Genomic DNA, 26128 nt, shown 5'->3' on the forward strand with positions numbered 1-26128 from the left:
ACATCAAAAGCAGCCAGCTGAGGCGGTGTGGGCATCCGAACCATCCGTCCCAGACTCCCTGGAGTGATTAGGTGTCTGGGGAGAGGGAGGTCTGTACATTCCATTTAATTTTATTTATATAGTGCCAAATCCCAGTCACCTCAAGGTGCTTTATATTCTAAGTTAAAAGACCCAGAGTAATACAGAGAAAACAGAGAAAACTCAACAATCAGATGACCCCGTTTGAGCAAATGCTTTGGCGACAGTGGGAAGGAAAAACTCCCTTTTTACAGGAAGAACCCTCCAGCAGAACGAGGCTCAGGGAGGGGCGGGGCCATCTGCTGCAACCGGTTGGGTGAGGGGAGGGAGACAGGACAAAGACGAGTAATAAATCCTGATGGGTGTATGTGTTACTTTTCCTCACACTGTAAAACACAAAAGCTACTTTAGTTTGTGATGAAACTAAAACTGAGATGTGCCAGATTTTCAGACATTTCAAATTCAGACAGACGACTTTTGTTTAGATGTTTGTTTGTTTGATGATGAAACATCTTTAACGTGACTCACAAAGGAAATGATGCGTTTGACACCGGTGGGTCTTCTGTTCTTCGGTTCTGTTTTTTTTTCTTACTTTTTTAACTCAACTTGTACTCAACTTAAAATATGAATAAAAAGTGTGAGCTTATACAATCACTGATTCTTTTTATGGCAAAAAAGAACACACACATACACACACACACTTGTGCGGGTTTGCTATCCTTGTGGGGACATCCCATTGACATAATGCTTTCCCTAGCCGCTTACCCTAACCCTAACCATCAAAAATGAATGCCTAACCCTGACCCTTACCCTAAACCTAACCATAACCTAATTGTAACCCTGACACTAAAACCACATTTTGAGTGTGAAAATTGCTTTCAACCCCGTGGGGACCTGGACTTGGGTTCCCACGGTGCAGAAAGTCCCCACCAGTATAGTAAATGTCAGGTTGCGGTCCCCACCAGGATAGTAGAAACACACACACACACACACACACACACACACACACACGTAAATCAGATATAAAGACATTTCTTTCCCCCCTTCAAATCCAAATAAGTTCTTAGCCTCAAGACATTGTTTTGAGTTTCTTTATGAAGTGTTGCTGCCAGTTAAATATCATTAAGATCACCTGATGCTGCCTGTTCCTGTTTTCGGTAAACTTGCATTACAGATTTCAAATATTGATAATTTCTAAATACATATAAATACTACATACATGATTGTACAGAACACATAATTTGATGATAAATGTAGTGGTATGACTGCAGGGTTAGAACAAAGTATGTTTAAGGTTATCCCAGGACCTGATTTATCATTTATCACTGTAAATATGATGCGATCTAATTATAGATTAAGTTTTTAGTTTGTTTCCTCCCCACAGTCATGATTTATGTTGAACACACAAGGCTTGTCACACCGAACCCCTGCAGTTATCGTCGGGGTCAGTCTAGTACCAATTCCAAAAAAGTTGGCATGATGTGTAAAATTTAAATAATGATCTGCAATGATCTGCTCGCAATCCCGAGTTTTATTCACAGTGGAAAATGGAGAACACATCAAATATTTAAACTGAGAAAATGTGGTATTTTAAGGTCAGGGTTCAGGCTGATGACAGAATCATCAGTCGTGTCTTTGCGCACAGAGATTTCTCCAGATTTTCTGATATTACATACATTTTTAACATTTTTACACCGTGAACATTATTTTTGAAATTCTTTCATAATTTAGTAGCTGCCGATTAACCCTTTATTTTTCAGCCTTTCCTGGAAATTTGTTTGAGCTGTATTGCTGCGTGAAACTGAAAATGAGCTCATATTTTAAACGAAACAGTAAAATTTCTTCTTCTCGGTTCTAATATTGGTATTGTTTTCTGTGTTCTAATGTGAAAAAAATATGGATTTATAATATTTGCAAATGTTTTATTTACATTTTACACAGCATCACCATTTTTTGGATTTGGTGTGCGCGTCTGTAATATAAATAACGAGCCAAAAACGCATTATGACAATTTTGTATGATAGCAGTAAGTTATACTGAATTTATGGATTTTACATGGAGTGAACCATACATCAGTAGTATTTACATAATACATTATCTTACATGAGTACTTGTTTTAACCTAATGTCATTTTAACAGTTTTCCATATTTCTGCATTTTTGCAGAATTTAAGCTTTTTGACCAAATTCTGGCACAAAGTGACGCAGAGCATTCCCTGTTTAATGCTCGGTGTTTCCTGGGGGAGGATCTCAAGTTTGCCCGCCTAATGAATGCCCCCCAGTGTTGACACCAAACCCACGCCCTTGTAAGCAATCAGCGCCCTGCTCCTACCCAGGGCACTGAATCAGTGTGCGAGGAGAGGGAAAACATCTCCTTGCTGCGCGTGTTTACGACAGAGGATGTTTCAGAATGACACCACTTGTACATGAACCCCACCTCCCCCCCCCCCACGGCTCACATGTCGGGCGCTGCGTGTTGTGCTTGAGCGTCACATCACTGACTTAACGGGAATCTCGGGTGTCTGCACCGCTCCTCCGGGATTATGCCCGGGATGACTCCGTGGTGATTTCTGAGTCCTTTCTGGAAACATTCATGGGTGCGCGAAAGGATTTCCCGAGTGGGGAAACGTGGGATTTTGTCCACTACCGCTGTCGTTTCCACTGCGCGGACGGCTCAGGTTTTGACCACAACTTGGGTTAAACTTTCCCGAAATGCTCCGCTGTGAAGAAAGAAAACAGGATTTACAATTAACTATTTAAACCAGGTGTTGTCTTCACACTGCCGGGGATGAAGGCAGATCGACGAACTATGAATTTTCTCTTATGGATATTAGTCCCAAACTTTTTCCTGTGTTGGCTTGCGGTTGACGCACAGGTAAGAAACGTTATGCTCTGCACGCGCCACAGCACGCGGCATCTTTGTGCTGCTGAAGTCATATTTTTGAGCAATCGTTTCCCCCATTGAGCCCAAAGAAGCTCAACAGAAACATGAGAATATAAACTGTCATTATATAATGTTAGACCAGCACTATGCATCATTTCCCCTGTGTGCAGACACAGCAAGCAATCTAAAGAACACCAGCCATGCATGCAAGTATAGTGCATGTGCGCATTTTTCTGTTATATATATATATATGTGTATATAATGTCTGTGTGTGTGTGTCTGTGTCTGTGTGTGTGTATAGTAACTAACGATAGGAGTCAACAACGAGCGATAGATAGATAGATATAACAGTATAAGTGTATAAGTCATATATTTTGTTATTTTGTGCTGTAGACCTTTGCGACCACACACACACACACGCACGCACGCACGCGCACTCCCCATTTCATCATAAAATCAATATCAATACCAGCACAGCAGATAGACACTATGCATTTGTTATGAGCTTAACTTGCCAGGAGCAGTTTGTTCCACATCTGATAAGTTTTGTGTTCTAAAATAACCATCAGCTTGCCCACATCAGTTGCCTTTCAGATCACATTGTGATGGGTTTGTTAAGCATCACTTTTAAAGTAATGGAGCAAAACCAAACCGAATGCTTCCTAGGAACAAGAGCAGTATGTTGGAGTTTAGATTATTTGTCTTAAATTGGTTTTTTTTTGTTGTTTTTTTTTTAAAATAAGATGATGTATGTGAATAGAGTATTTTGCATGTAACTCGAAGCTGGGCTGAGTAAAAAATTGACACATGAATCACCAGACTTGATGTACTATTAGTCACTGATGAGTCTCAGTTGTTTATAGTGAAGCATAAGCTGCAGCATGTTGAGGGCAGGAGAGCGTTCCTGCATTAACAGCACCACGGACAGCGGCTCCAGCACTGGATCCTCTGTGATGATGAAGGATCTGAGTGTATGTAAAAACCAGAAATTAACATTTCTGATGCCAAGGCATCATTTCATAATATGAATATCAAATAGCAACAATGGAATAATGAATAGTGCCGGCCATATGGTAGATTCAAATGTTGTTTGTTTTCTGAACCTGAAATATGAATCAGTGAAAGTTGGGATTGTATGTTTTTGCTTCACTGACAGATGCTAATCCTTCTGTTATTTGTCAGATTAAAGCTGTTTTTTATACATTTTCCAGGTAAAGCTGTTGCCTGCTAATCAGACTCAAGTGTTTGCTTCAGTTTGCAAGTGAAGTGCAATCCTCCTCCTGCACAGCTGCTTTAATTTCATCCATGTCTGCCATCAGGTCGACATGCATTTTTTTTATGAAGAGAGATATTTAGCTGGCTAAGACAAAGATGTGTGAAGATAACACCTTTCACTCTTAATCCCACAGATTAACCTTTACTTAAACTTTCATCAGCGGGTTCAACATCAGATCTGTTGGTATTGTTGGACAAATTGCGGGGATTAATTCAGAGTCTGGAGTCGGATTAGGTAAAGCCCACCAAGGCTCACTGGCTGAACTCTGAGTCAGTGATGAACACGTCAGCCTGATTTGCAACATCAAATAATGCGTGCACATATTAAACAGCAGCTTCAGTTTACCTTAGTTTTAAAAATAACACACTGACACGCTGGGAAGTTTTAGGGTATGAAATAAAGAAGAGAGCTTCTTTCTGCATCTAACAAACGATCCACGAAGGAAGTTTCAGGGGTTTAAATATACTTAATGAATTGATTCTGATGCCTGGCACTATAATTATTTATCCCAAGACTGAAAGTCAAACATCTGCTGTGTACCAACCAACCACCCTCAGTGAGATGGCTGGGCTTAGGCTGGGTTGTTTGGCTCAGGAAGGCGTAAATCTGGAGTCCAATTAATGGAACAAGCCTTCAGGTGTGGGATACAGACACCTTCTATTTATAAATGGGAGCTGATTTAGTACTGTGGCTACCTTTGACAAAACCGGGGCCCAGTTAAGATGATTCAACTGCAACACAGGACATATTATTCTCTAAGGTGAAAAAAGAAGGGTTGGGTAAGGGCTTTAAGTATCAGGAGAGCTGCTTGTACAAGAAATAGAATAGATGTAGAGATACTGTCAAATGACGTCAAGAGAATAATCCCCACCTGAGCCTTGTTGAAGCAGTTATGGTCCTAAATGGCTCTAAAAGGTTTTGAAGGTATAAGCCGCTACAACCGGAAGTGCTTTTTTGAGGTTATTGCTGCTAGAAGAGTTTTAACCAGTTATTCATTGTAGGGATTCACTTTCTCCACCAACACTGTGATTATCTACACCTATGACTCAAGCGTTATTTGTAGCGCTGTTTATATCCGGCAGAGCAGGCAATTAATTTTCCCCAAGGTGCTGCATTAGAAACTGGGACAGCCGTGGCGGGCCGCAACCAGAAGGGAAAACTGAACACCCACCCTGACCGTAGAGCCTGATGGCATAGGATTTTTAAGAACAATACTGATCTCTGGTGATGTTAAATACACTTTTTTCTTTTCCAACAGATGTAACACACATTTTGTTATCATTTTGTGGTTCAAAATAGGTGTGCCCTCTGGTGGACAACATGTGCAACAGCAAAACAGCTGATAATGTCAGCCTGCTGATAAACTGGTCAGCTTTCAGCAGACATGTGCCATTTGGTCATCCACGTGTAGATACCAGAGGTGGGCTTTACCAGACACTGCATGATATGATATTATTGCAATTATTTAGCATTTTGTGATATGCCGAGTGTTGCAATAAAAAAATATATATAGTGATTTATCACCAAATTATGAACTCAAAGTTAAACTTTTTCAGTATCTGTTTTATCCAATAGTATCTGTAAGTTTTGTCTCTTCAGTTATTTTTTTTGCCGCAAAAAGAAGAAATGTGGCGAAAATGCCACAAATGCTGCTGTAAGATGGATTCTGTCTGCATCTGAATGGGTTCAATTTGGTAATTAAATGCAATATTTCTCTGAAAATACAGCAGTTAACTGTGATAAATCATTGTAAGTCACATGTTTCTGTCTACAGCAACCTTCCTGTTCTACTGGCATTGCTAAATTAGATAGCAATTATTTGCAAACCTTCACCAACCTCTCATAGAGTGGCTGCACTCAGTCCAAACCTGCAGAATGTTTTTTAATTTAACCTTTATTTATATAAATTTACCTTGATAAAAGTAATCCCATTGAGACTTAATGTGTTATTTATAAGAGAGACCTGTTTCGGTTGCCTCCTATCAGGCGACATGAGCTCTCTTGTTCATGGTATTTATGGTTCAAGTATTTCAGTTTTTTAAATTAAATTTGAATATTTCATGTTCCTGTATCGATACAATATTGGCGCACAACATATTGCAATACTATGCTGTATTGACCTCCCCATGTAGTTGCTTGTAATTTCTTCCTTTTCCAGCCTTTAAGTAAAAGTAACTGCTGCTGGATATAGTTCGACATGATTGGCTCAGTTTGTTGCACCAGTAGACAAATATAAATGCAAATGATCAATTATGTAGGCTCCAGATGCTCCAGATGCTTTAGATGACCAGTTACAGCTCGAGAGGTTTTTCTTGCAACTACATGTAATTTGATTTACAATAATGGTCTGGGAACAATGGCTGCAAAGTCAAGACTGTTGTTTAGGTTTTAAATATTCTAGCTTATAATTTTTAACCTGCCCCAATTTGTACTTAATGTACAAGTTGTTAAAATTTAGTAGATAAACATGGTGGGAATCCTTCTTAAGCTTCTACCAAATGCTTTGTGTTAACTCAGCATTATAACGCTGCTGAGAGTTGATTGGTTGGCTCCTCCAGTACCTTTAATTTATACATGCATATATCAAGAGTAAGTCCAAGTTTCCTACCACACTCCAGATGCAGCTGTAACATATTTCTGAAAGTATGTTAACTATAATTAACTCTACTGGGAAATGTTAAGGCTTCAAATCTGAAACACAGACATCTTAAACATGATCTACAAAGAATATTAACTCTGTTTGACTCTTCTGCTTAATGGTCTGTTGGATATATGATTGTACATGGGTCTGTAAGCTTGACATGGTACAATAACCACACTGTTATTTTCCTGGACAGGCTGTGAGATGGCTTAAAGCTGTAATGACGTCTTTTTTTCAGATTTTCAGTGAATGTCAGGCTTGGGTTTGGAAAACTGGAATAATCACATAAAAGGATGTTAAAAGTTTGAGGAGTACGTCTGAGAGGTCTTAGATTTCTGTAAGAAGTGAAGCAAATTATGAGAGTGGAAATGAGACATTAACTGGAAGTGAAATGTATGGAAATCAATGTGAAAAGAAGCCAACAGAAACAAACAAACAAAAAAAGAAAATCACTGAAATAATGTCTGGAACCCACTGATACAGGACCTTTTCTTACGTTTTGAGGAATAAAGCAAGCTGTTAATATAAAAGTAAATAAAGGCAAAAATCGATTTTTCTTTTTGCTCAGACTCGTATAAGAAGTCAATCAAAACTCATGTCAGGGTTTTAAAAGATGCTTTTAGGAAATATATGTGAGTGATATGCCTGTTTTAGTCATGTCAGAAGCATCACTTCAGAGACAGCTCTCTCTCTTTGGTCACTTCTTCACTTTGGTCCAAACTATAATACCACAGCCTCGACTGGATCGACTGAAGTAAAATTTGTAAGGACAGTTACGCACCCCAGGGACAAATATTAAGCCACTTCCAGACATGCACCCTGTTATGCAAATCTGATAGCAGTTTGACATGTGAGTGTGATGTCTGAATAACAATCCTGGTCACGTTTGGGGAAGAATCGTGACAGCAATCTTACCAGGTCACATGTATGTTTTCTGTATCAGTCTCAAAATGGAAAGCGTGTTGGATTTGCATAAAGAAAAAGTCTGTGGCGGAAAGAGAGCAAAAGAAAAGAAGAAGGAATGCAAATGTTTTACATTAAAAAACACTAATAAATTTGTTATCTCAGTCATTTTCACTTATACAGAAAGAAATCATTTAAATAAATTAGGAAAAGCAGTGTTAAAAAAGGGCGATTGAAGTGTAAGTCGTTCTCTCAGTGTAATAATCTCACCAGAACGTTCTTTATATATTTTTCATTTTCATTCATGCCAAGTGTTAAATGTATAAATATGCAAGGCCTAAACTTTTGGCAACGTGTGAGTAGCTGAAGAGTGAATCTGCATTACTGCTCGTCTCCAAGAATTTATGCACCACAAAAAATCTGCTTTAAATTCTTGATGAAAGTGAGGCTAAAATTGAATCGAGGACTCGCCATGAGAAGAGGAGATGTCACCCAAAAGTCTCCCCACACTAGGTCTGCAGGGTTGGGTCTCCTCTATCATCAGCACTAACTTGACCCACTGCTCACTAATCTTGTTAAACTGTCTCTGACCTCTTTTGGCTCTCGTACAGTATCAGTAATATTGTATATTCTTTCCTTATTGTTTGCTTTACTCTTAAAATATCTCCAATTTCAAAAACAAAACAAAACAGTTTTAGAATCTAGCAATCTAAATCATTTCAGACCGGTTTTGAATTTGCCTTTTTTATTCCACAATTCTTTAAAAAACTGTTGCTTTACGGGTTCATAAACACCTTACTGGACATAATTTATATGAACAGTTTCAGTCTAGTTTCTATTTGTTCCATAATAAAGACACAGCTCTTGTGAAAATGACAAATGATCTTTTGCTTGCAGATGATTTTGCTCTCATCACTGATCTAAGTTTTCTTGGTCTTATTGCAGCTTTCGATACATTCTCCCACCACACCGTCCGCTATAGATTAGTCTCTAATGGCATAAACAGTATAGCACTCACATGGTTTACCTCGTACCTCTCCAGCTCTTCAGTTTGTGCAACTAAATACACGTATTTATCAGTATAATTCAAATTATTGTGGTGTGCCTCGAAGCTCTGTCCCGGGGTCTTTGCTCTTCATTATTTTTCTCCTGCCTCTCTGCAATATTTGAATGAGATATAACGTTCAGTTTCACTGTTACGCAGATGACACTCAGTTCTATTTATCTTCCAAACCCACTGCTTTTCTCCCACCATGTCTCTTTCTGATTGTTTAGTTAAAATTAAAGTTTGGTTTACTCATAATTTCCTTTAACTTAATAATAATAAAAATATAATTTATTTTTATTTCCATAAAATCGATGCGGTTTAAAACTATTAGTTATTCATTAACTATTAATTAAGAACATTAAGAGCTGGATGGCCTGAAAGCCCTAATCTGCCATCTATGATCCAGTTCTGAGATCCTTCCCAGACGCCTTAACGCCCACTCACATCCTGGGCCATTTGACCTCAGAAAATCACATGATAGGGTGGGGCTAGTTTTCACAATGGCTGATTGTGACCCACACCTGTTTTCACACATTGGCTTGTGGCATTAGGTAGAGGACCAATAGGGGGTCCATGTCCATCCTGGGAGACACTCCCATAGGTTTAAAATCTGGGGCTCTTAGAACTAAAGAAGCTTCTAGGGTGAGAGGTGAAACGTCTTCAAGGAAACTTAAACAAGTCCAGACTCTTTTTTTTTCAAGCTCTATAGACTAATCTGCCCATTATTTTCTGCATCATTCCCATGTTAGAACATGTGGCCCATTATACTAGAGCTTCACTTGGTAAATGTAACAGCCGCCTTCATCCTTGATTTGCAGATCTGGTTAAAATATTGGTGACGCAATGCAGATGACAGGAAAGCCAAAGTAGATTGTTTTCTTCTTCTGATAAATAGAAATCTACTGTGGCAGAATATTTATAATTTCTTAAATTTGACGTAATTTTTTTTTTTTTTTAATATTGAAGTTAAATGGTTACAGCTGGCCAAATAACAATAACTGAAGTTCTTGCATGTTAAACTGTTTGTTGCCTTTGACTGGATCTCCAGTCAAACAAAACAATGTAAACCAGGGGAAACATGAGACTGAGAACATTGGACATATTCATTTTTTTTAGAAAAGGAGATTAAAATATTCTCCGAAAGGTTTTCGTTATACGTCTAGGTTCTGACCTTGTTTAAAGAGTAATTATGAACTTGAACTAAACAGCAGTAAAATACAATCAATACGCTAACGAGTATTTGGAGCCACTCTGGTTCACTTATTTTCATGGAGAACAACAACAACAACAAAAACCTGACTAACAAATAAAAAAAACTCCTATAAACAGCACCCTGCACATCACCCACATAATAATAATAATAATTCATTTGTATTCCTGTAGTTGATCTGTAATGAAAAAGTTCGGCAACTACACTCAGTATATAAGTATAATCGCTGTCCTGTCATCAATATGTTCTTAATGTTAAAATTCACATAATTTTACATATATTCAAATCAAGATTATCTTAAAATCAAAGACCTGGGGCAGAGCAGGTCTGGCCCAGAGCAGGCAGCAAGATGTTCCCAGTGTTGTTGAATTTTCAGGAAATGGTGACTTACAGTCATGTATGCACAGGGTCAAAGATCTGATCGTGTTTGCTGTGCTCCACAGATGGGGTTTGATGGGCCGCTCTCTGCACAGGAGCAGATGTACATCCTGTATGAAATCAAAATGCAGTGCTACCAGAATCTCTCCAACACTGAACCAGGAACCACAGGTACAAACCATACACGCAGATACGCACGCTGCAAAACAACACACAACTCTGCACATTTGAGCTTAGCTGAAACATCAACACTTTAAATTGTATGATGAGGGAAAAATTAGGACCATTCCAAAAATAATGGAATCAATACTTTTGATTAAACATATTTTTCCAACTGTCAGTAATCAGGGAAAATTAAAACAAAAGGAAATCAATATTTGATGTGACCACAAACTCTTCTGCACTCCTTATCTCAATTAAGGATGCTCAGTGCACTTAGAGCAGAAAGGAGGGAGTCGTATTTGTATATGGAGCTTCCACTTCTGCTTGCAAAAAATTGAAGTATCTAAAAGTGATTCTTACAACCTAAACCCAGGATTTAAAGCACAACCTGTGGCTTCTGTAACCGGGGTTGTGTTGGCAAACGGTAAAAAGGGGGATGTGCTCAAACAGTCCATAACATAAAATTTTTTGCTACATATGTGATAATCTGTTGTAAGATCTGTTTGCATTTAATTCAACTTTGCAGATCTGATAAGAAATAAAATTGGGAAAATCAAAGGATGTTTCAAGGACATTTGTCCTTTATTATATATAGATCAATTATTTATATAATCTTATGTTTTAAACGTGAAAATCTCATCTGTTCAACTTTCATAACCAGTGATTATGCAAGTATTTAACAGAATAATAGAGGCTAACATTTCTGTGCTCTTTAATGAGTAATTTCAATTAAAAGACCACATGTTTGGAATCAATTTGAAATCAGAGCTGCAGCAACAAATGAGCCAGCATGCTCCATCAGAAGTGGGTGCAGCTTACCCCACAGCCTTCAGCACTAGACCTGGGCAGAGTGCAGGGTGTAACTTTCTCTCTCTGGATGCTTTTGTGCTTTTTATCTCTTTATTTTCCAGGTGGCAGGTGCATAATCACTGATGGACAGTTGGTCTTGTCTTCCAGAATACATAAAATATTAAACAGCTGATTTTAAATAGTTTCTTGAAAGAACTCTTTTCTTTTTGTTAATGTCACCAACAGCAGCTGTGAGTGTGCCCCGAGTCTGTCCTATAGGTATCTCTCCTATAGGTCCTGTGGGCTGACATTGATTTATTGCCCCAGATGTTTAGCACTGGGCTCAGACTATTTCTGTTCCACAGAGCTGCTATTTCAATGAAACAGAAGAGTATGACTGTGTCTTTTAATATTGCACATTACAAGACACATACACAGGAAGTAAAGCTGCTGTGTAGGGAGCCTTTTTCAGTATTTCAGGCTCGTCTTCACCCTTTTGCACGGACATTGATCCAGAATGTAAATCAGAGGGCACAACAGTCTCAGATTGTGTTGAGGTGCACGCACACAGAGCTCTTCAACATCCCAAATCAACTTTCATATAGTTTTGCTTTTATATCTCGCGTCACCCGTATTACGTGACATCTTGAGATATGAGTGAAAATATAGTTTTCAATGCAGATGAGGCAGATCTGAAGGTGTTAGATTAATGCCTGACTCCTGTAATGTTATTTCAGCCAGTGTGATTTAGGCTCTAACAGAAACATCAGCAGACTTTCTGATGTCCTGGTTGATTCCCGCATCTGGCTTTGTGTCAAATTCTTCCCTTTGGCTTTAATTGATGTCGTTTATAATATGCACCATTATCCCCATATCTAAATGATTTCGTCTCACGCCTCCCTGTGATGTCAGGAGCTGCCATTAAACCTTTTGCCTTCTAACACATTCAGAAAGTGTTGTTCCATCTATTTCCTTTCAGATCTAAATAGCAATTAAACGTGTAAGTGGCTTTTATTGAAGGATGGTCAGTGAATGCGGTGTTCTGTTTTTTTGGCTACTCGCTGAATAAACAAGTCACAGATTTTGTTTCCTGTTGAAAGGATGTTTGGAAAAACTTAGTGTTCACATTTTGCCTGCTGAGGCAGTAATTAGATGTCATTAAAAAAGCAAGACTGAATAGTTTGAGTTGAATCCAGGCTCAGTGACTGTAATTGAAATTATACAGCTCAAAAATATTACAGGAACTCTTAAATCACACATCAGGTGATGACGACTGAAACGTTCGAGCTGCAAACCTCGACTCGTGTCTGTAATTTGATTAGAACAAAATGACACAACAGCAGTCAGTGGAAGCTGAAACCATCAACCCTTTGAGGTGTGGATTCAAAAATCACACCAACGTTAAAAGTTTAGATGATCAAGTGTTCATTTAATGGTTTTCTTTTGAGCCTTATGGCTACAATCAGCAGTCATTTCATTAGGTACACCCTGTTAGTACCAGGCTGGACCCACTTTTGCCTTTAGAACCACTTTACAGTTTTTCTCAGTTGCTTTGGTGCATTTCTCACAACAGAATTAAACTTTGCACAATAGTTAGTTCAACCTCCACAACATGTAGTCGTTTTGGCACAACCTTGTGGCGGTTTCATGTTCATTTCGTCCAAAGGCAAATGCAGTTGAGTAAGTACAAATATCTAAAGAATGGTCACTTGTGACTTGCTATTCATCACTATCTCCTTGCTTTTATCATGAATGTCACAATTATTTATACTTGTACCGGCTGAATAGTCATTGTCCATACAACTAATAGTCTTCATGTCATTGCTTGTGTCAGTGCACTCAAAATTGTTGAACATCTTGTCAAACAATTTGTACACCCATCTTGAAAACCCTATTTTTAAGGAGTTTCCATGAAAATCTCCATAAATTACTTTTCTCAGGTGAACCTTATCTCACACTAATGAAAATTGGTGCGTGTTACTCTTACTTGCAACCAATGAAAAGCCTCTTCTACCCAGTCACAGGTGAATCGCGTTACAGTATCCCCTACTCTACAAGTATATATATAATGTAAACCAACAGACAGGATTGGCATGAGGTGCATACTGAATCTACAAAAGCTTGTGATGACATCACAGCAGAGTCCTGCAGAGGGTGGATTCGACACTCCAGAAGATACTTTCCCCGATGCAACGATAGAGCTGACATTCGCTGTGATGTTGATGCAAATATGTGGGCAGACAGACGGGAGCGTCTAGATATCAATGATTGATATGCAGCAGTGTCTGTTTTTCAGGTTTTTTTTGTTTCATAACTACTGCAGTAAGGTTTACTGTCTAAGTTATGTTTGCTGTAAAATGTTTGATTTACTGTATTTCCCCAGTTGCACAATGCTGTGCACAGTTTCAATTGAATATTATCAAGAGTGCATATGAAGTGTCTTGAGTTTCCTTTACAATTTATGGTTTTCAACATGCCATGCATGCTGTCCAGACTTGACATGTCATTGGGAAGCACCTACAAAGAAATCCGTCACAATGAGAACATGTTCAAACCATTTGATTTTGTGACCAAAGCTGCTGGTGTACTGACGTGTAATTGTGACAGCCCTGACACTTTGATTGATATAAGTACTTGCTTTTGATGAATATATTATCTGTTTTGATTAAGGGACTTGCTTTTGACTACTTATTTTGAACAACTGACTTTTCTTTTTGATGAAGTGACTCACTTTTGCAAGTTATCCACCATGTTTTGCAGTTTGCACTAATTGTTTTCAGAAGAGCCTTAGTAGTGGTGCAGAGATCAATTCTGTTGTGAGAAATGCACCAAAGCAACTGAGAAAAACTGTAATTCATCATGGCTCAGATTCAACAAGCTGCTGGAAAGATTCTCGTCATATTAAGATGATTTTCCTGGCTGCACATTCCAATGTGGCTCTGCTGGATTGATTTACTACAGTGAACTCGTTTGACTTATTTATTAAGCACCTTTCACAGACAAAGAGAAAACAAAACAAATAAAATGATAAAACAGAAGCACGGACACCACAAAACAGGGTCAGACACATAATTACCCAAATGTCTGTTTGGATAGGAAGGTCTTTATCGGTTTTTAAAGCCTTCTCTGAATTCATAACAAAAGGATGAGGGCAATGAGGAAACTCATTCTGGAGTGTCCAAGTTGTCATCACCAGCAAAGGCCCGACTCTTTGTGGTGTCGGGCCTTTAAAACTGCTGTTTTAACCTCCTAGGACCTGGCATCCACATATGTGGAATCACTTTTTAGGTTGTCTAGACCAAAATACTAAGTTTTGCTCTACAACGGCCTGATATCCACTTACGGGGACATTATACTGCCACTGTTCTATTGAAATTTAAAACGAATGTCCTCATATGTGGATCTCATTTTTCTCAGAAACAAACATCAGGTAAAAAACACAACAACTGTTAATTCTTTGTTTTTACATTCATCAGGTCCCAATCAGCCCAAATAACAAAGAAATTAAAAGTGCACGCCATGAAAGAGTTTGGGTCTTAGGAGGTTAAAGGCACAGCAGTAATCTCTGCTCTGAAAACTAAAAAGGACCCGTGGGAAGAGGAGACCAATAATAAAAGCTCTGAGATCTACTGGGGAGAACTAATTTTCATGTTTCATAAACCAGTTTGAGATGATTTCATCTTTGTGACACGGAGCGTTATCCAGCCATCAGGTGATGGAAACGCTGTGGATGTAAATGGACGGACATGCTCAACAACGCTCAGGTAGGCTGTGGGATTCAAACAGTGGGTCCAAATAAACATCCGCCACATCGTTACACCACCAGCCTGAGCCGGTGACCTGGGATAGAGCCACACTTGTTTGTTTTTAAATTAAATTCTGAGTCTGAATATCGCAGCAGAAATCGATATTCAGATTCTATTTTCTTATTGTGGCGACACCAAGTTATAACCCGTTTCCTGTTCTTAGCTGTCAGGAGCGGCCCCGGTGTGGTTTTCTGCTTTAAGGTTGAGTGTATTATATTCAGAGACACTTTTCTGCATACCTCAGGTGAAAATAGGGGCTATTTGAGTTCCTGTTGCCTTCCTGTCAGCTTGAATCAGTCTGGCCATTCTCCTGACATCTGCGAGACATGTGTGCAAGAGAACTGCCGCTCACTGGATGTTTTCTACAGACCTTTGTGTAAATCCTTGAGATGCTTTTCTCAGGAAATGCCAGCAGATCAACAGTTTCTGAAATACTCCGACCAGCCTCTCTTGAACCAACAATCATGCCACATTCAAAGTCACTTAAATCCCCTTTCTTTGCTACTTCCATGTTCACTTTGAACAGCAGGTTGTTGTTACAAAGTCTACATGGCTAAATGATGTGCCGAGCAGACATTTGCATTAATGAGCAGCTGAACAGGTGCACCTAACAAAGTGGCCTGTGAGCATACAAGCCTATTCACAATGTGAATGGATATATATGATAGAAGTCCATATTCTTGGCATATAAAACAAACAAGCACACATAGAAAAAACAGCTGGGTATCATATCGGTGGCATGTTGACTTCTTCATCTTCTCACTGCAGATGAGGTGTGCCCTCCAGACTGGGACGGTCTGATCTGTTGGCCCCACGGCTCCCCCGGGCTCATCTCCAAGGTTCCCTGCCCATCGTACATCTATGACTTCAATCACCAAGGTTAACACTTTTCTTTTCCACCACTGAATTAGAACTTAACATGCAAAGAAAAACTCAAACTGTTCAGCGAACATGTAATACAAGCATTTTCAGCACGACCCGTTATATTCTCAGGTAGCACGTACAATCCGAAAAAGAGTTTTGAGGATTTTGAAGGTCTTGGACAAGATGAAAGTTTGCTTTTTGAGAAATTTTGCTCTGATGTGTTCTTCACAAAAACCGAACCACAAAAAAGTGGGACATCATACTGGGTGGATAATTAGTGAAACTGTGTGGTCCTTACAGCAGGATTCTTGAATAATTTCAGCTTCAAAATTAGGCCACAAAGAAAAAAAAATTAAAGAATTAAAGTGGAACAAACACGAGCATCAACATTACTGTTTTAAATTCAGTCATTAATAGTTTGATTTACATCTGTTCTTTCCCCGATGTGAAAGTCACAATGAATTGAAGGTAAAAAGGTTTTTTAAGGAATTAAACATGATTTTTTTCTCTTTTATACACGACGCAGAACTAAGAAGGTGTAATTTTTATTATTCATTGTGATTAATAATTTCAGATCACCTGTGTAAGAATAGATGTGTTTGGGCCATTCATGCATTAGTTACTTAAACCTTTTTAAAGGTGTTTTTGTTTGAGTGAAATTATTTTTATTTTTTATTTTTAAAATGGGCATTTTGTAGGACATGCTTACAGGAAGTGTGACAGCAACGGTTCCTGGGTCTTTGTGGAGCACTGGAACAAAACATGGACCAATTACTCAGAGTGTTTACGCTTTCTCCAGCCCTTCAGTGACGAAGATGGGAGAGTAAGTATCGCTATAAAATATTAAAGTTGCAGCTGTATTTGTTAAATATGTTTTCTATTGTGAGTATACAGTAAAAGTCATTTTGCTTCCAAGCAGCCAGACTTTCTCTTAACTTAAGCCCGACGACCTTTCCAGGGTGCATCCTGCACGATCACACCACCTCACCACCTTTTTTCTTTTCATTAAGGAACTTAACACTGGCTTTAAATCATTCAAACAAAACAAAAAAAGGGTCCTAAATCAAGAGATGAAACAACTAGATGTGTCTAAAACAGACAAGAGACAACAAAGAACCAAATTTAAATTGTATCTTTTGGCACTTTATTACAAGCAGCCTGTTGCAAAGAAACATTTCTTCCTGTTTCTTTAGCTGAAACCATGAAAAATGCCAAAGATAACACAGTTTGACAGGCATGAAATAGTATTTTTACACCTACACGCTGCAATAAGCTGAAAACTTGGCATTGATGCCTCTTAAAAATTTTAAGGACACTAGACAAGTGGAGAACAAAAGAAGAAGTGACAGGCCTAAAAATGATCCACGGCAGATGAACAGTGTCTGAGAGCCACAAAGACCCGACACAGGAGCTGAGAGATGCACCTGAACCTTCAGCTGATCCACCCGCTGTTCACCGAAGCCTCATCAGAAATGGAAGGGTGGCTGTCAAGAAGTCATTATTAAAGAAGGGAAACGGGAGAAACGGCTGATGTGTGCTAGATTAGACAAGAGACAACTGGGCTGGAAGTCAGCGGCAGGGTGGAGTGATGAATCTAAATTTGAAATTTTTGGTTCAGATCTTCATCGGTATGTCTGTAGGAGGTCTGGGGAGGTACACTGAGTGTCTACACTCGTCTGTAAAACACTCTGTGATGGGTAGGAGCTGGATTTCAGCCAGTGTTGCTGGAGAGCTTGTTAAAACGACGGAAATTATGAACACAGAAAAGTACCATTAGATTTAGATCTACAGTGTAATCCTATCTGGAAAGCATCTGACTTCAGCATTCAGGATGTGCTGAAGAAAAAAGCAGCCATACAATTTCTTTGACTTTTAAGCTCTTTTAAAATGTACAAACTGTGCTTTCACCTCACATACTGTTTCCATGTTCCAATAAATTGCGGCCCTATCTTCCATTTTCCTATCTAAATGTAAATAAACGAGGGGTGAATCAAGCCTCGCGCAGTGTTGCACACAGGTCAATGAACATACATAGAGCAGACCTCTGTGAATAAGCCTGGATGTTCTCTGCTCCATCTGCTCCATCTTACCCAAACATCTGTTTTGTGGTACAGAGCTTCATATTCTTACCTCGAGTGTCTAACAACCAAACAGCTCCTCATCCTCTGAAGCTCACGTTCCCACCTTTTTTTCCTTTTTACTTGTTATCCTTTAACACAAGGCAATGTCAGCTTTCAGGCTCTCATCACAGGCTGCATATCTAGCTGTTAGCTGTTCATGTGTTCCTTCTCAGGTTGTAGAAGAAAAATGATTAAAGGAAATCTGAAATACTGCTAACTTTTGTACAGCAGGATTATGACTGTCTTATTTTCTGCTCAGTAATCAGCTCCAAAAAGCATTTCTTACATCCTCTACGCTACCGTCTGCCCAGATATGCTCCCCCCCTCCTAATAAAATACAAAGCAACATTTGATAAAGAAACCAAACAAAGTGTTCTCAGAAGCTGGTGGCTAATCATATAGCAGAATTATTTCAGGACAAATAAGGACACTGTGCTCCAAGCAACCAAAAAAAAAAAAAAAATTTAAAATCATGTAATCATGCAGACAGTCTGCATCTCTTGAAGATCAAACATATTAATCAATAAAGCCTAGCATCAGCCATAGTGATTAGTGCACTGCTTGGTATGATTCATTATGAAAATATCAATTTTAACTGCAGATTTTGATATTTTAGCCATTTGAAGACAGAACAGGATACAAAATCGTAATAATTGGAGAAATTTCCATCTCTCCATCCGTCTCTTTACAGCTATTTAAATTCTCATATTTTATCTAAAAGTTACTTTCAGTTACTTTTCCCCTTTCCTTGTTTTGCCTGCTACACATATAAAGACCCAAAATGTTATTCAATTCAATTTTATTTATACAGCACCAAATCACAACAACAGTTGCAGCAAGGCACTTTATATAGTGAGGTAGAGCTTATAATAATACAAACAGAGAAAAACCCAACAATCATATGACCCCCTATGAGCAAGCACTTTGGCGACAGTGGGAAGGAAAAACTCCCTTTTAACAGGAAGAAACCTCCGGCAGAACCAGGCTCAGGGAGGGGCGGGGCCATCTGCTGTGATTGGTCGGGGTGAGAGAAGGAAGACAGGATAAAGACATGCTGTGGAAGAGAGACAGAGATGAATAATACATGGATTATCCACTACATTAGTGACATTAATATGCCTTCACGGCACCTTTTAAAGCAGCTTTTGTGGAAGTGTACTCACACAGCAGACAGAGAGATGGAGCATCATTAGAATTTGGACTTGGTACCATGTGGTTTTTTTGGTCTTTGTGTGTGTCTGTAACAGCCCCAGAGGGAAATGTTTGACTTTTTAGCTGCTAACTGCTGCTGTGTTCACCGGCTAATTGCCAACTTTGGATGCCTCGTGTCTGGAGTGGGTGTACTGTAGTAGGAAACAAACAAATAGTCGACGTGCTGCAGAGACTTTGCTTTACTGAGACACTCGAGTTTGGAGGAGTGACAAATGTGAAGAGTGAGCTTCATTTGCAGCCTGAGTGATAACAGATAACAAGCCATTCCATTCAGTGTTGAATTACATATTCATAAAGTTGGGCTGTTCCCTTAAAAAAAAAAAAAAAAATAGTGACTTTATAAATAAAAAAGTTTGTGTCTCCAACCTGCTAAACGCTCTGCAAAAACTTGCTTTAGATAGAAGAATCAAATCTGCCTGTAGAAGCAGTGCAAACATAAACTGGAGATCCTCCGAGTCCTTCATCCAGCTTGGCTCAATTGCAGCTTTTGTGAAATCACAATTGACTTTGAGAGACTGGTACAACTTTTTAACGATAAGCCTAACATGTGCTTAATATCTCAAATGTAGTTTCAGGCATGTTTTACAAAAAGACTTCCGGGTCTGTCGCTTTAAAAATGATGGATCAGCCCAATCGTAATTTCCCTCCATCATCATTTTTCTTTACAAAGAATTAAAATCTTGTCAAGAAAATTAATAATTCTCTTATAAAATTAGCATTTTAATTTCATTCCACACAGCTTTTCATATTCAACCTATTCATCTAAGCAACCATACTCCCCCTGGGGATGGAATCTGCTCTGAAAATAAAACATTACCAGGAAGAGAGACTTATGGCCATCTTTTGTTTTTGGTATCAGCTGGATCTTCTGGTTCTTTGAGCCTAAACAGTCCTCGAAGAGATTACATTATCTTAGATTTCTGGGGAATGGATTTGTCGCTAAAACTCCTGAAGTAATTTCTACTCTATCAAAGATTAGGGATGTAATGCTGACTCATTTTTCTGTTTTAATTAAACTCCATTCGTGATGGGCTTTCATGTTCTCATTGAAGCCCCGTTTTTTCCACCATACCATTGTGAGTCATGCTTGTGTAAATTGTACGAGTCTTGTTCAGGAGGAGTTGACTAAATAGCAAATGTCTCTCTTTCTTGTCACAGCAAGACTTCTTTGAGCGGCTGTACGTCATGTATACCATTGGCTATGCCGTGTCCTTCAGCTCTCTGCTAGTGGCCATCATGATCATTGGATACTTCCGGTAAGAGAGCAGTTTTTGTTTTTGCTTAAATCATAAATTTCAGTTTTGACAAACTGCAGTTTAAATCTGAGCTTCTGCAGATAGAAAACAAACATCAGTGGAATAACAGAGAGGGCCGGACTCCTGCTGCTTCTGCACATCCTACTTTGTATTCGGAAAATCGGCAGTGGCAGGAACTTAAAAATAACAGCAACATTTAATGCCTTACTGACTTGAACTTTACAGTTTATGAAAATTGTCCAGCAGCCGGGGATATTTATATTCTTGCGATGCCTCTGTCAGCTCCCTCGTCAGCTGGAATATTTGTGTCCTGTTGCCTCATGTACCGTTTCTAACCACATCTAGACGATGCAGAGTTGAGTATGCTTCAAATGGCAGAATGCTAATTAGTCGAATTTAGAGTGTGGTGTTCGGGGACGCTGCCGTCTCACACATCTGCATATGGAAATGTAAGATGTGCTCATTACAGATCTAAACTAAAACACATCCACTCTACTGGACATGTTAGAGATTAGCAGAATCAATAATGACTCATCTGTATGTCCACATCAGACAAGTAGAGATCATTTTATGTCCAGTGTTGACATTCAGCGGCAGTGCAGCAGTAGATGTAGCAAAACTGTCCTTCAGAAGCCAAGATTTTCCCTTAGCAATTATTTTAGAACCGCAGCCACATTTTTGAAAGAGTCGACAGTTGATGTAAAATTTTTACTTTGTCCTGTCGTATTGGAGCGTAGAGATGAGTACAGTATGCAGCTTTCAGAGGCAGAATGGACAGAACAAAAATGTGAGCCGTGTCTGAACAAAGCCCAAAAATAACAAATCCAAAAGAAAACAGAGTCCAAAATGCAAAGTAACTAAAGCCAAGAAGAGCAGAGAGGGAAACAAGCAGGGAGGCTGATGGGCACCAGAAGGAACAGGTGAGGGGGGACTACACAGGTGAGCTCAATCATGATAAACACAAGGTGGAAGTAAAACCCATCAAAGCCATGAAGGGAAATCAGGCTTCAAAATAAAACAGGAAATAGAAAACTACTAAACACAGATACTGACACATTAAGAGCATGGGCGAACCGAGAGGACAAATGTATAAGCGTAGGGAAATGAGACGAACGAAGGACCAAGAACGAAAGACTGAAGGAAGATAATGGAAAATTTTAAGACCGCTGCTTCTCCGTGTCAAGCTGACCGTGCCGAATGAAAGGCTCTGACATGCTGTCATATTCTGTCTCCATGTAATCTTTCAGAAATACCACGTGTTGATGTACGAGTTATCTTTTATTACACAGCGCTCGGACCATGGCAGAAGGATAGCTTGTCTATATAAATATTCTAGGCTTGCAGTCCCTCTTGGTCAAAAAGCAGGCTACTGTCATGTTGTTTGACCCCTTTGCAAAGGTAAATGAAACTCACAAAGACATCCTGGTTGTGTGCACCTCGATTTCCTCAACAGGAACGGTGCAAGAAAAACTCAAAATAGGAACTGACACTTATTATAAGCCAGGAATAAAAAACTGGACAAACACAAACCAACTAAGAACATGAAGAAATCAATCAGAAAATACCAAAAATATGAGAACATACTAAACAATATACACAAGGACACAGGGAGCCATTCTTATCTGGCTATGAGGTTAACATACAAGTCACATCCTGTGCAGTGTCATGCACACACATCCCTAATTACCAGATCCCAGGCTTCAAAACGAAGCAGTGCACACTTCCCCTCCAGTTCGTCATTCCCTGTATCGCCATCTGCACAGAGCTTGGATCCTGGTAAGCAGTCAATACCATGCCAACTGTTGCATACAGCCTGGCTGGAAAGACTGAGAATTAGATTTTGGTGGGACTGAGTGTGAAAGGGGCACTCTCTCTGTTGATACGGTGTACTGTTGAAGTTGTAAATACGCTGTGAACATCGACTGACTCTGACCAGAAGTACGGCATTTATCCGTGACTGCTACAGTTTTTTACATTTGTGATCCAAATAAAGAAAAAAAAAAAATCCGGCCGTGTAGATAAAACACAAATAAATAAGAAAGATGTCATCCAAAAGAAATTGTAAATGGTGGCTTTGTAGTAGTTTTTATTTGGATATGTTTCCAAGCTTCTTCTTTTTTTTAATTAATAAATTAAATTAATGTTGAAATGTTGAAAGTGGTGCCGGTGGAGCTTTTCCTCACCTGGACCACATGAAGGACTTTTTCCTGCTGTGCTTCTGCACTCGGGGAATAAAACTGGTTTGCTGAAAATCTGTGGAAACCAGTAAAGGAATGGTTACAGAATCTGATCTTCAAAATCACAATGGCCATCAAAGTTATCACTGTCCATCCCTGATTAGGGTAAATTAATTTTTTAACTGGTTCGATTTAAATTTATTAGTTTTAACAAATTGTATGATATTATTTTAAGTAACCTTGAAAAGGAAACTGCAGAATCATGGGCTCAGTTATTTTTAGTATTTTTGAAGGCAGGTTATATCCAAGCAACAGGAAGGTATCTCTAACGACCCGGTAGCTGGAGACGGAGCGGCCAACCACATTCTTCTGAAAAAGACTTTATGTCTCTGCAAATTATGTGACTTACTGTAACCACTTGCTTCCTTACATAAGAGGATTCAAACAAGTGTAAAGAAATATTTTAAATTATGAAAATAAAAGCTTTGATGTAGATGAAAGCCTCGTTTCACATGGACCTGAGAGAGATGCAAGTAAGCAGGAGGCTATCATTTCAAACTGCCTTTAATTTTGCAGTTCCACTGGCAGGGCTCTCCAGATTTATTATGGCGTGTTACGGTAGGTGTAATAATCCCATCAACACTTCAAAAACCTTTTGGAAATCCCTGCCCACCTGAAATTGTATATCACACAAAAACCCACTTAACTGAAGACGGCCTTTCTTAAGATTTAAAACTGGTCGTTTATGCAATACCAGTGTTACACGTTCCCATTTAAAAGCATCTCTCCTACCTTCTGCATAAAAATAATCCAGAACAATGAGCTCTGTGCCACCACTGATGGGTATCCTGTGTGTAGGTAAACTTCCTCCTGATTTTAATACCACCAAGTTTTGACTGGGTTGCTGGATTTGATTGCAAGAGATGGAAGCTGAAAGTTGAGTCAACATCATCTTACTCTTCAGATGCTAAAGTGCCCGAGGGGATCAGAGATGCATGTTTAAAAAGGGAAACTTCAAACAGAGCACATTTTCTGGATCATTTGGAGCTGAAATTTCAAAGAGCCATCAAGGCACCGTTTGACAAATACAGGCCTTAAATCCACTGTTTCTGACTTCTTAAGGTGCCGACAAATCTCTGATTCTGATTCTTTATCAGCCCTCAAAGCTCCCGCTGCTGTCTGCCTCTGTTTTTGTCTCTAGAGATAATGCAACCAATGTGCATAAGAAAATGTAAAGCGCCCTTTAAAATGCTGCAGTACATTAACCTATGCAAGCCACAGTCAGCTGTGCTGAGCAGTGCAGTGTTTTCCAGAGTAGGAAAAAACAAAAACACACGGAGATTAATTGTTTTGAAGTATCAGAAACTTCAAGTCATGGCCTTTACGTCCTGTTCAGGTCAGTTTTGGTGTTTGACAGCAGTAAAAAACACACATGGAAGGTTTCCCAGCACTGCTTTGAATGCAGAGACGAGTCTGCAGTCATTATTTTTAATGTTTCGTGGTCTGAGTGATGATGATAAAATAATATTGCCAATTATAGATGGCAGTATATAGGAGTGAGGACAGTGTTTAACTGATGTAAGGGTTAAACATGGTTATATAATAAATTGTCATTTACACTTTCATTAAAATAAATAAACAATGTTTGTATGGCTGTTGTGTTTTCATATCTTGGGTAAAACAGGACAGGATAATGTTCATCAAAAAGTGTCTTAATACCTTAACCCCCCCCCAAAAAAAAACAACAACACCCTCCCTGATCCCTTAAACATAAATTATGGAAAAAACATCCATTTAAATATCTGGTTATTTAAACTTTATACATTTGCAGTTCAAAATTAGGTGTAAACATTATGAATTCATCATACTGTGAAGGCATGAAATATAAACACTACACATGTTTGAAAGGTTCGTCCAAGCGCAGCTGCCTCGGTGGTCTCTACGACAGTTTACCACTTCTTAAAATCCAATTAAGGACGAATAAAACACAGAAGCTGAGCTTCAGTCACACGTTTGAACAAACCCTAACTGTTGAGTAAAATACATAAAACCGTCCCATCATCTTCCACCCTGAAGACAATGACTTGGCCACTCGTTTAACAGAAGTTTGCAAGGATTTGTTCTTAAACTCACTCCCCCCCTCTGCCTCATGTTCCCGTACTGCTCATGGTAATTATATGCAGGAACAACAGGAGCAGCGACAGCAACACTAATACTTAAATAGTGAATATTTGTTTGCAAGGCTTTACAGTTTTTAATGCTCTCTGTGTTTACTGCAGCAAAACAGAACAGAGATATAGAAGTGCTGCGCTGGCTTTAGCAGAGGCGTACTCTTATCCTTGCAGAATTTTGTAGCCAGAGACCCGTGCTTACAATGCGAGTTTGAAAATCCTTGACAATTTCTTTACCGGCCATACAGTGGAAAAACTCAGTACATCTGTGTGTCACAGTGCTCTGTACGTTGATGATTTACAGGGCAGGCATGTGCTGCATCGACAGTTTCACTCTTCTGACAGAAATAGACAGGATCACTGAGGATTCGTCCCCTCTGTCAGCTCTGTTTATCTACTATTCACCAGCTCCTCTTCCTGTTGAGGCTGAATGTTGCATAAAACTGGTGGATTATTTTCTGTTAAATGGAACATATATATACAGAAACACATTTCAACCCCTTTAGCTGATGTTACAGAGATGACACAGAAGAGAGCAGATCGTTTAAAGTCTCCGGCTTTTTACTGGTGTTTGTGATCACGAGATCATGTTTTAATACTTTTTTGCATTTCTACTCAACAGTGCCACAAGGGTAGCATTGGACTCATTTCATCATTTATCAGAAATGCTTTGCAGTTTTTTTTCTTAGCAGCTTTTATAACTTTGTCTTTGTTTGTGCGGCAGGCGTCTTCACTGCACCAGAAACTACATCCACATGCACCTCTTTGTTTCCTTCATGCTACGAGCAGTCAGCATCTTCGTGAAGGACAAAGTTGTGTATTCCAGGGCGGGATTGCAGGACTTTGACTCTGCTCTGCTCGACAACTTAAAAACTGTTAGCATAGCATCACTGGACAAGTCGCAGTATGTAAGTACCATGCACATTAAATAAGATCCAAATTAGAGATGTGGTACAGTGTTTGTTAGAATGAGTGACTTTAATCAGGCTCATCAGGCGTCATTACACAACAAAGCCAGATTTTGTTTCTGTGTATTTCTAAGAATAATAGATTTTACTCACTGGACATATAAAATTAATGCAAGTATTTTGCACATTAATATATTTCAGACTCGTCTAATCTAAATGCAGCCCTTCACACCAACCGTATAATTTCACAGGATGAATTTGCAGCATTTATTTTTTGAATTGAGCTCGATTTTTCAGATGCGAATA

The 26128-nt window shown here is 39.0% G+C and overlaps 1 protein-coding gene across 2 annotated transcripts in view; it reads left to right on the forward strand.

Annotated features, from left to right (window-relative positions):
- Nucleotides 1-2304: 2304 nt before the first annotated feature.
- Nucleotides 2305-26128, forward strand: part of pth2ra (parathyroid hormone 2 receptor a) — a 70197-nt gene continuing 46373 nt past the window's right edge. For both annotated transcript variants that reach the window (XM_025903969.1, XM_019353437.2), the window contains exons 1-6: nt 2305-2892; nt 10423-10528; nt 15883-15993; nt 16677-16801; nt 20469-20566; nt 25639-25822. In XM_025903969.1, the coding sequence (XP_025759754.1) occupies nt 2806-2892; nt 10423-10528; nt 15883-15993; nt 16677-16801; nt 20469-20566; nt 25639-25822 (711 nt within the window). In that variant the 5' untranslated portion in view covers nt 2305-2805. The remainder of the gene's footprint in view (nt 2893-10422; nt 10529-15882; nt 15994-16676; nt 16802-20468; nt 20567-25638; nt 25823-26128) is intronic.

Source organism: Oreochromis niloticus, linkage group LG16 (assembly GCF_001858045.2).
Source record: "Oreochromis niloticus isolate F11D_XX linkage group LG16, O_niloticus_UMD_NMBU, whole genome shotgun sequence".
Lineage (NCBI taxonomy): Eukaryota > Metazoa > Chordata > Actinopteri > Cichliformes > Cichlidae > Oreochromis > Oreochromis niloticus.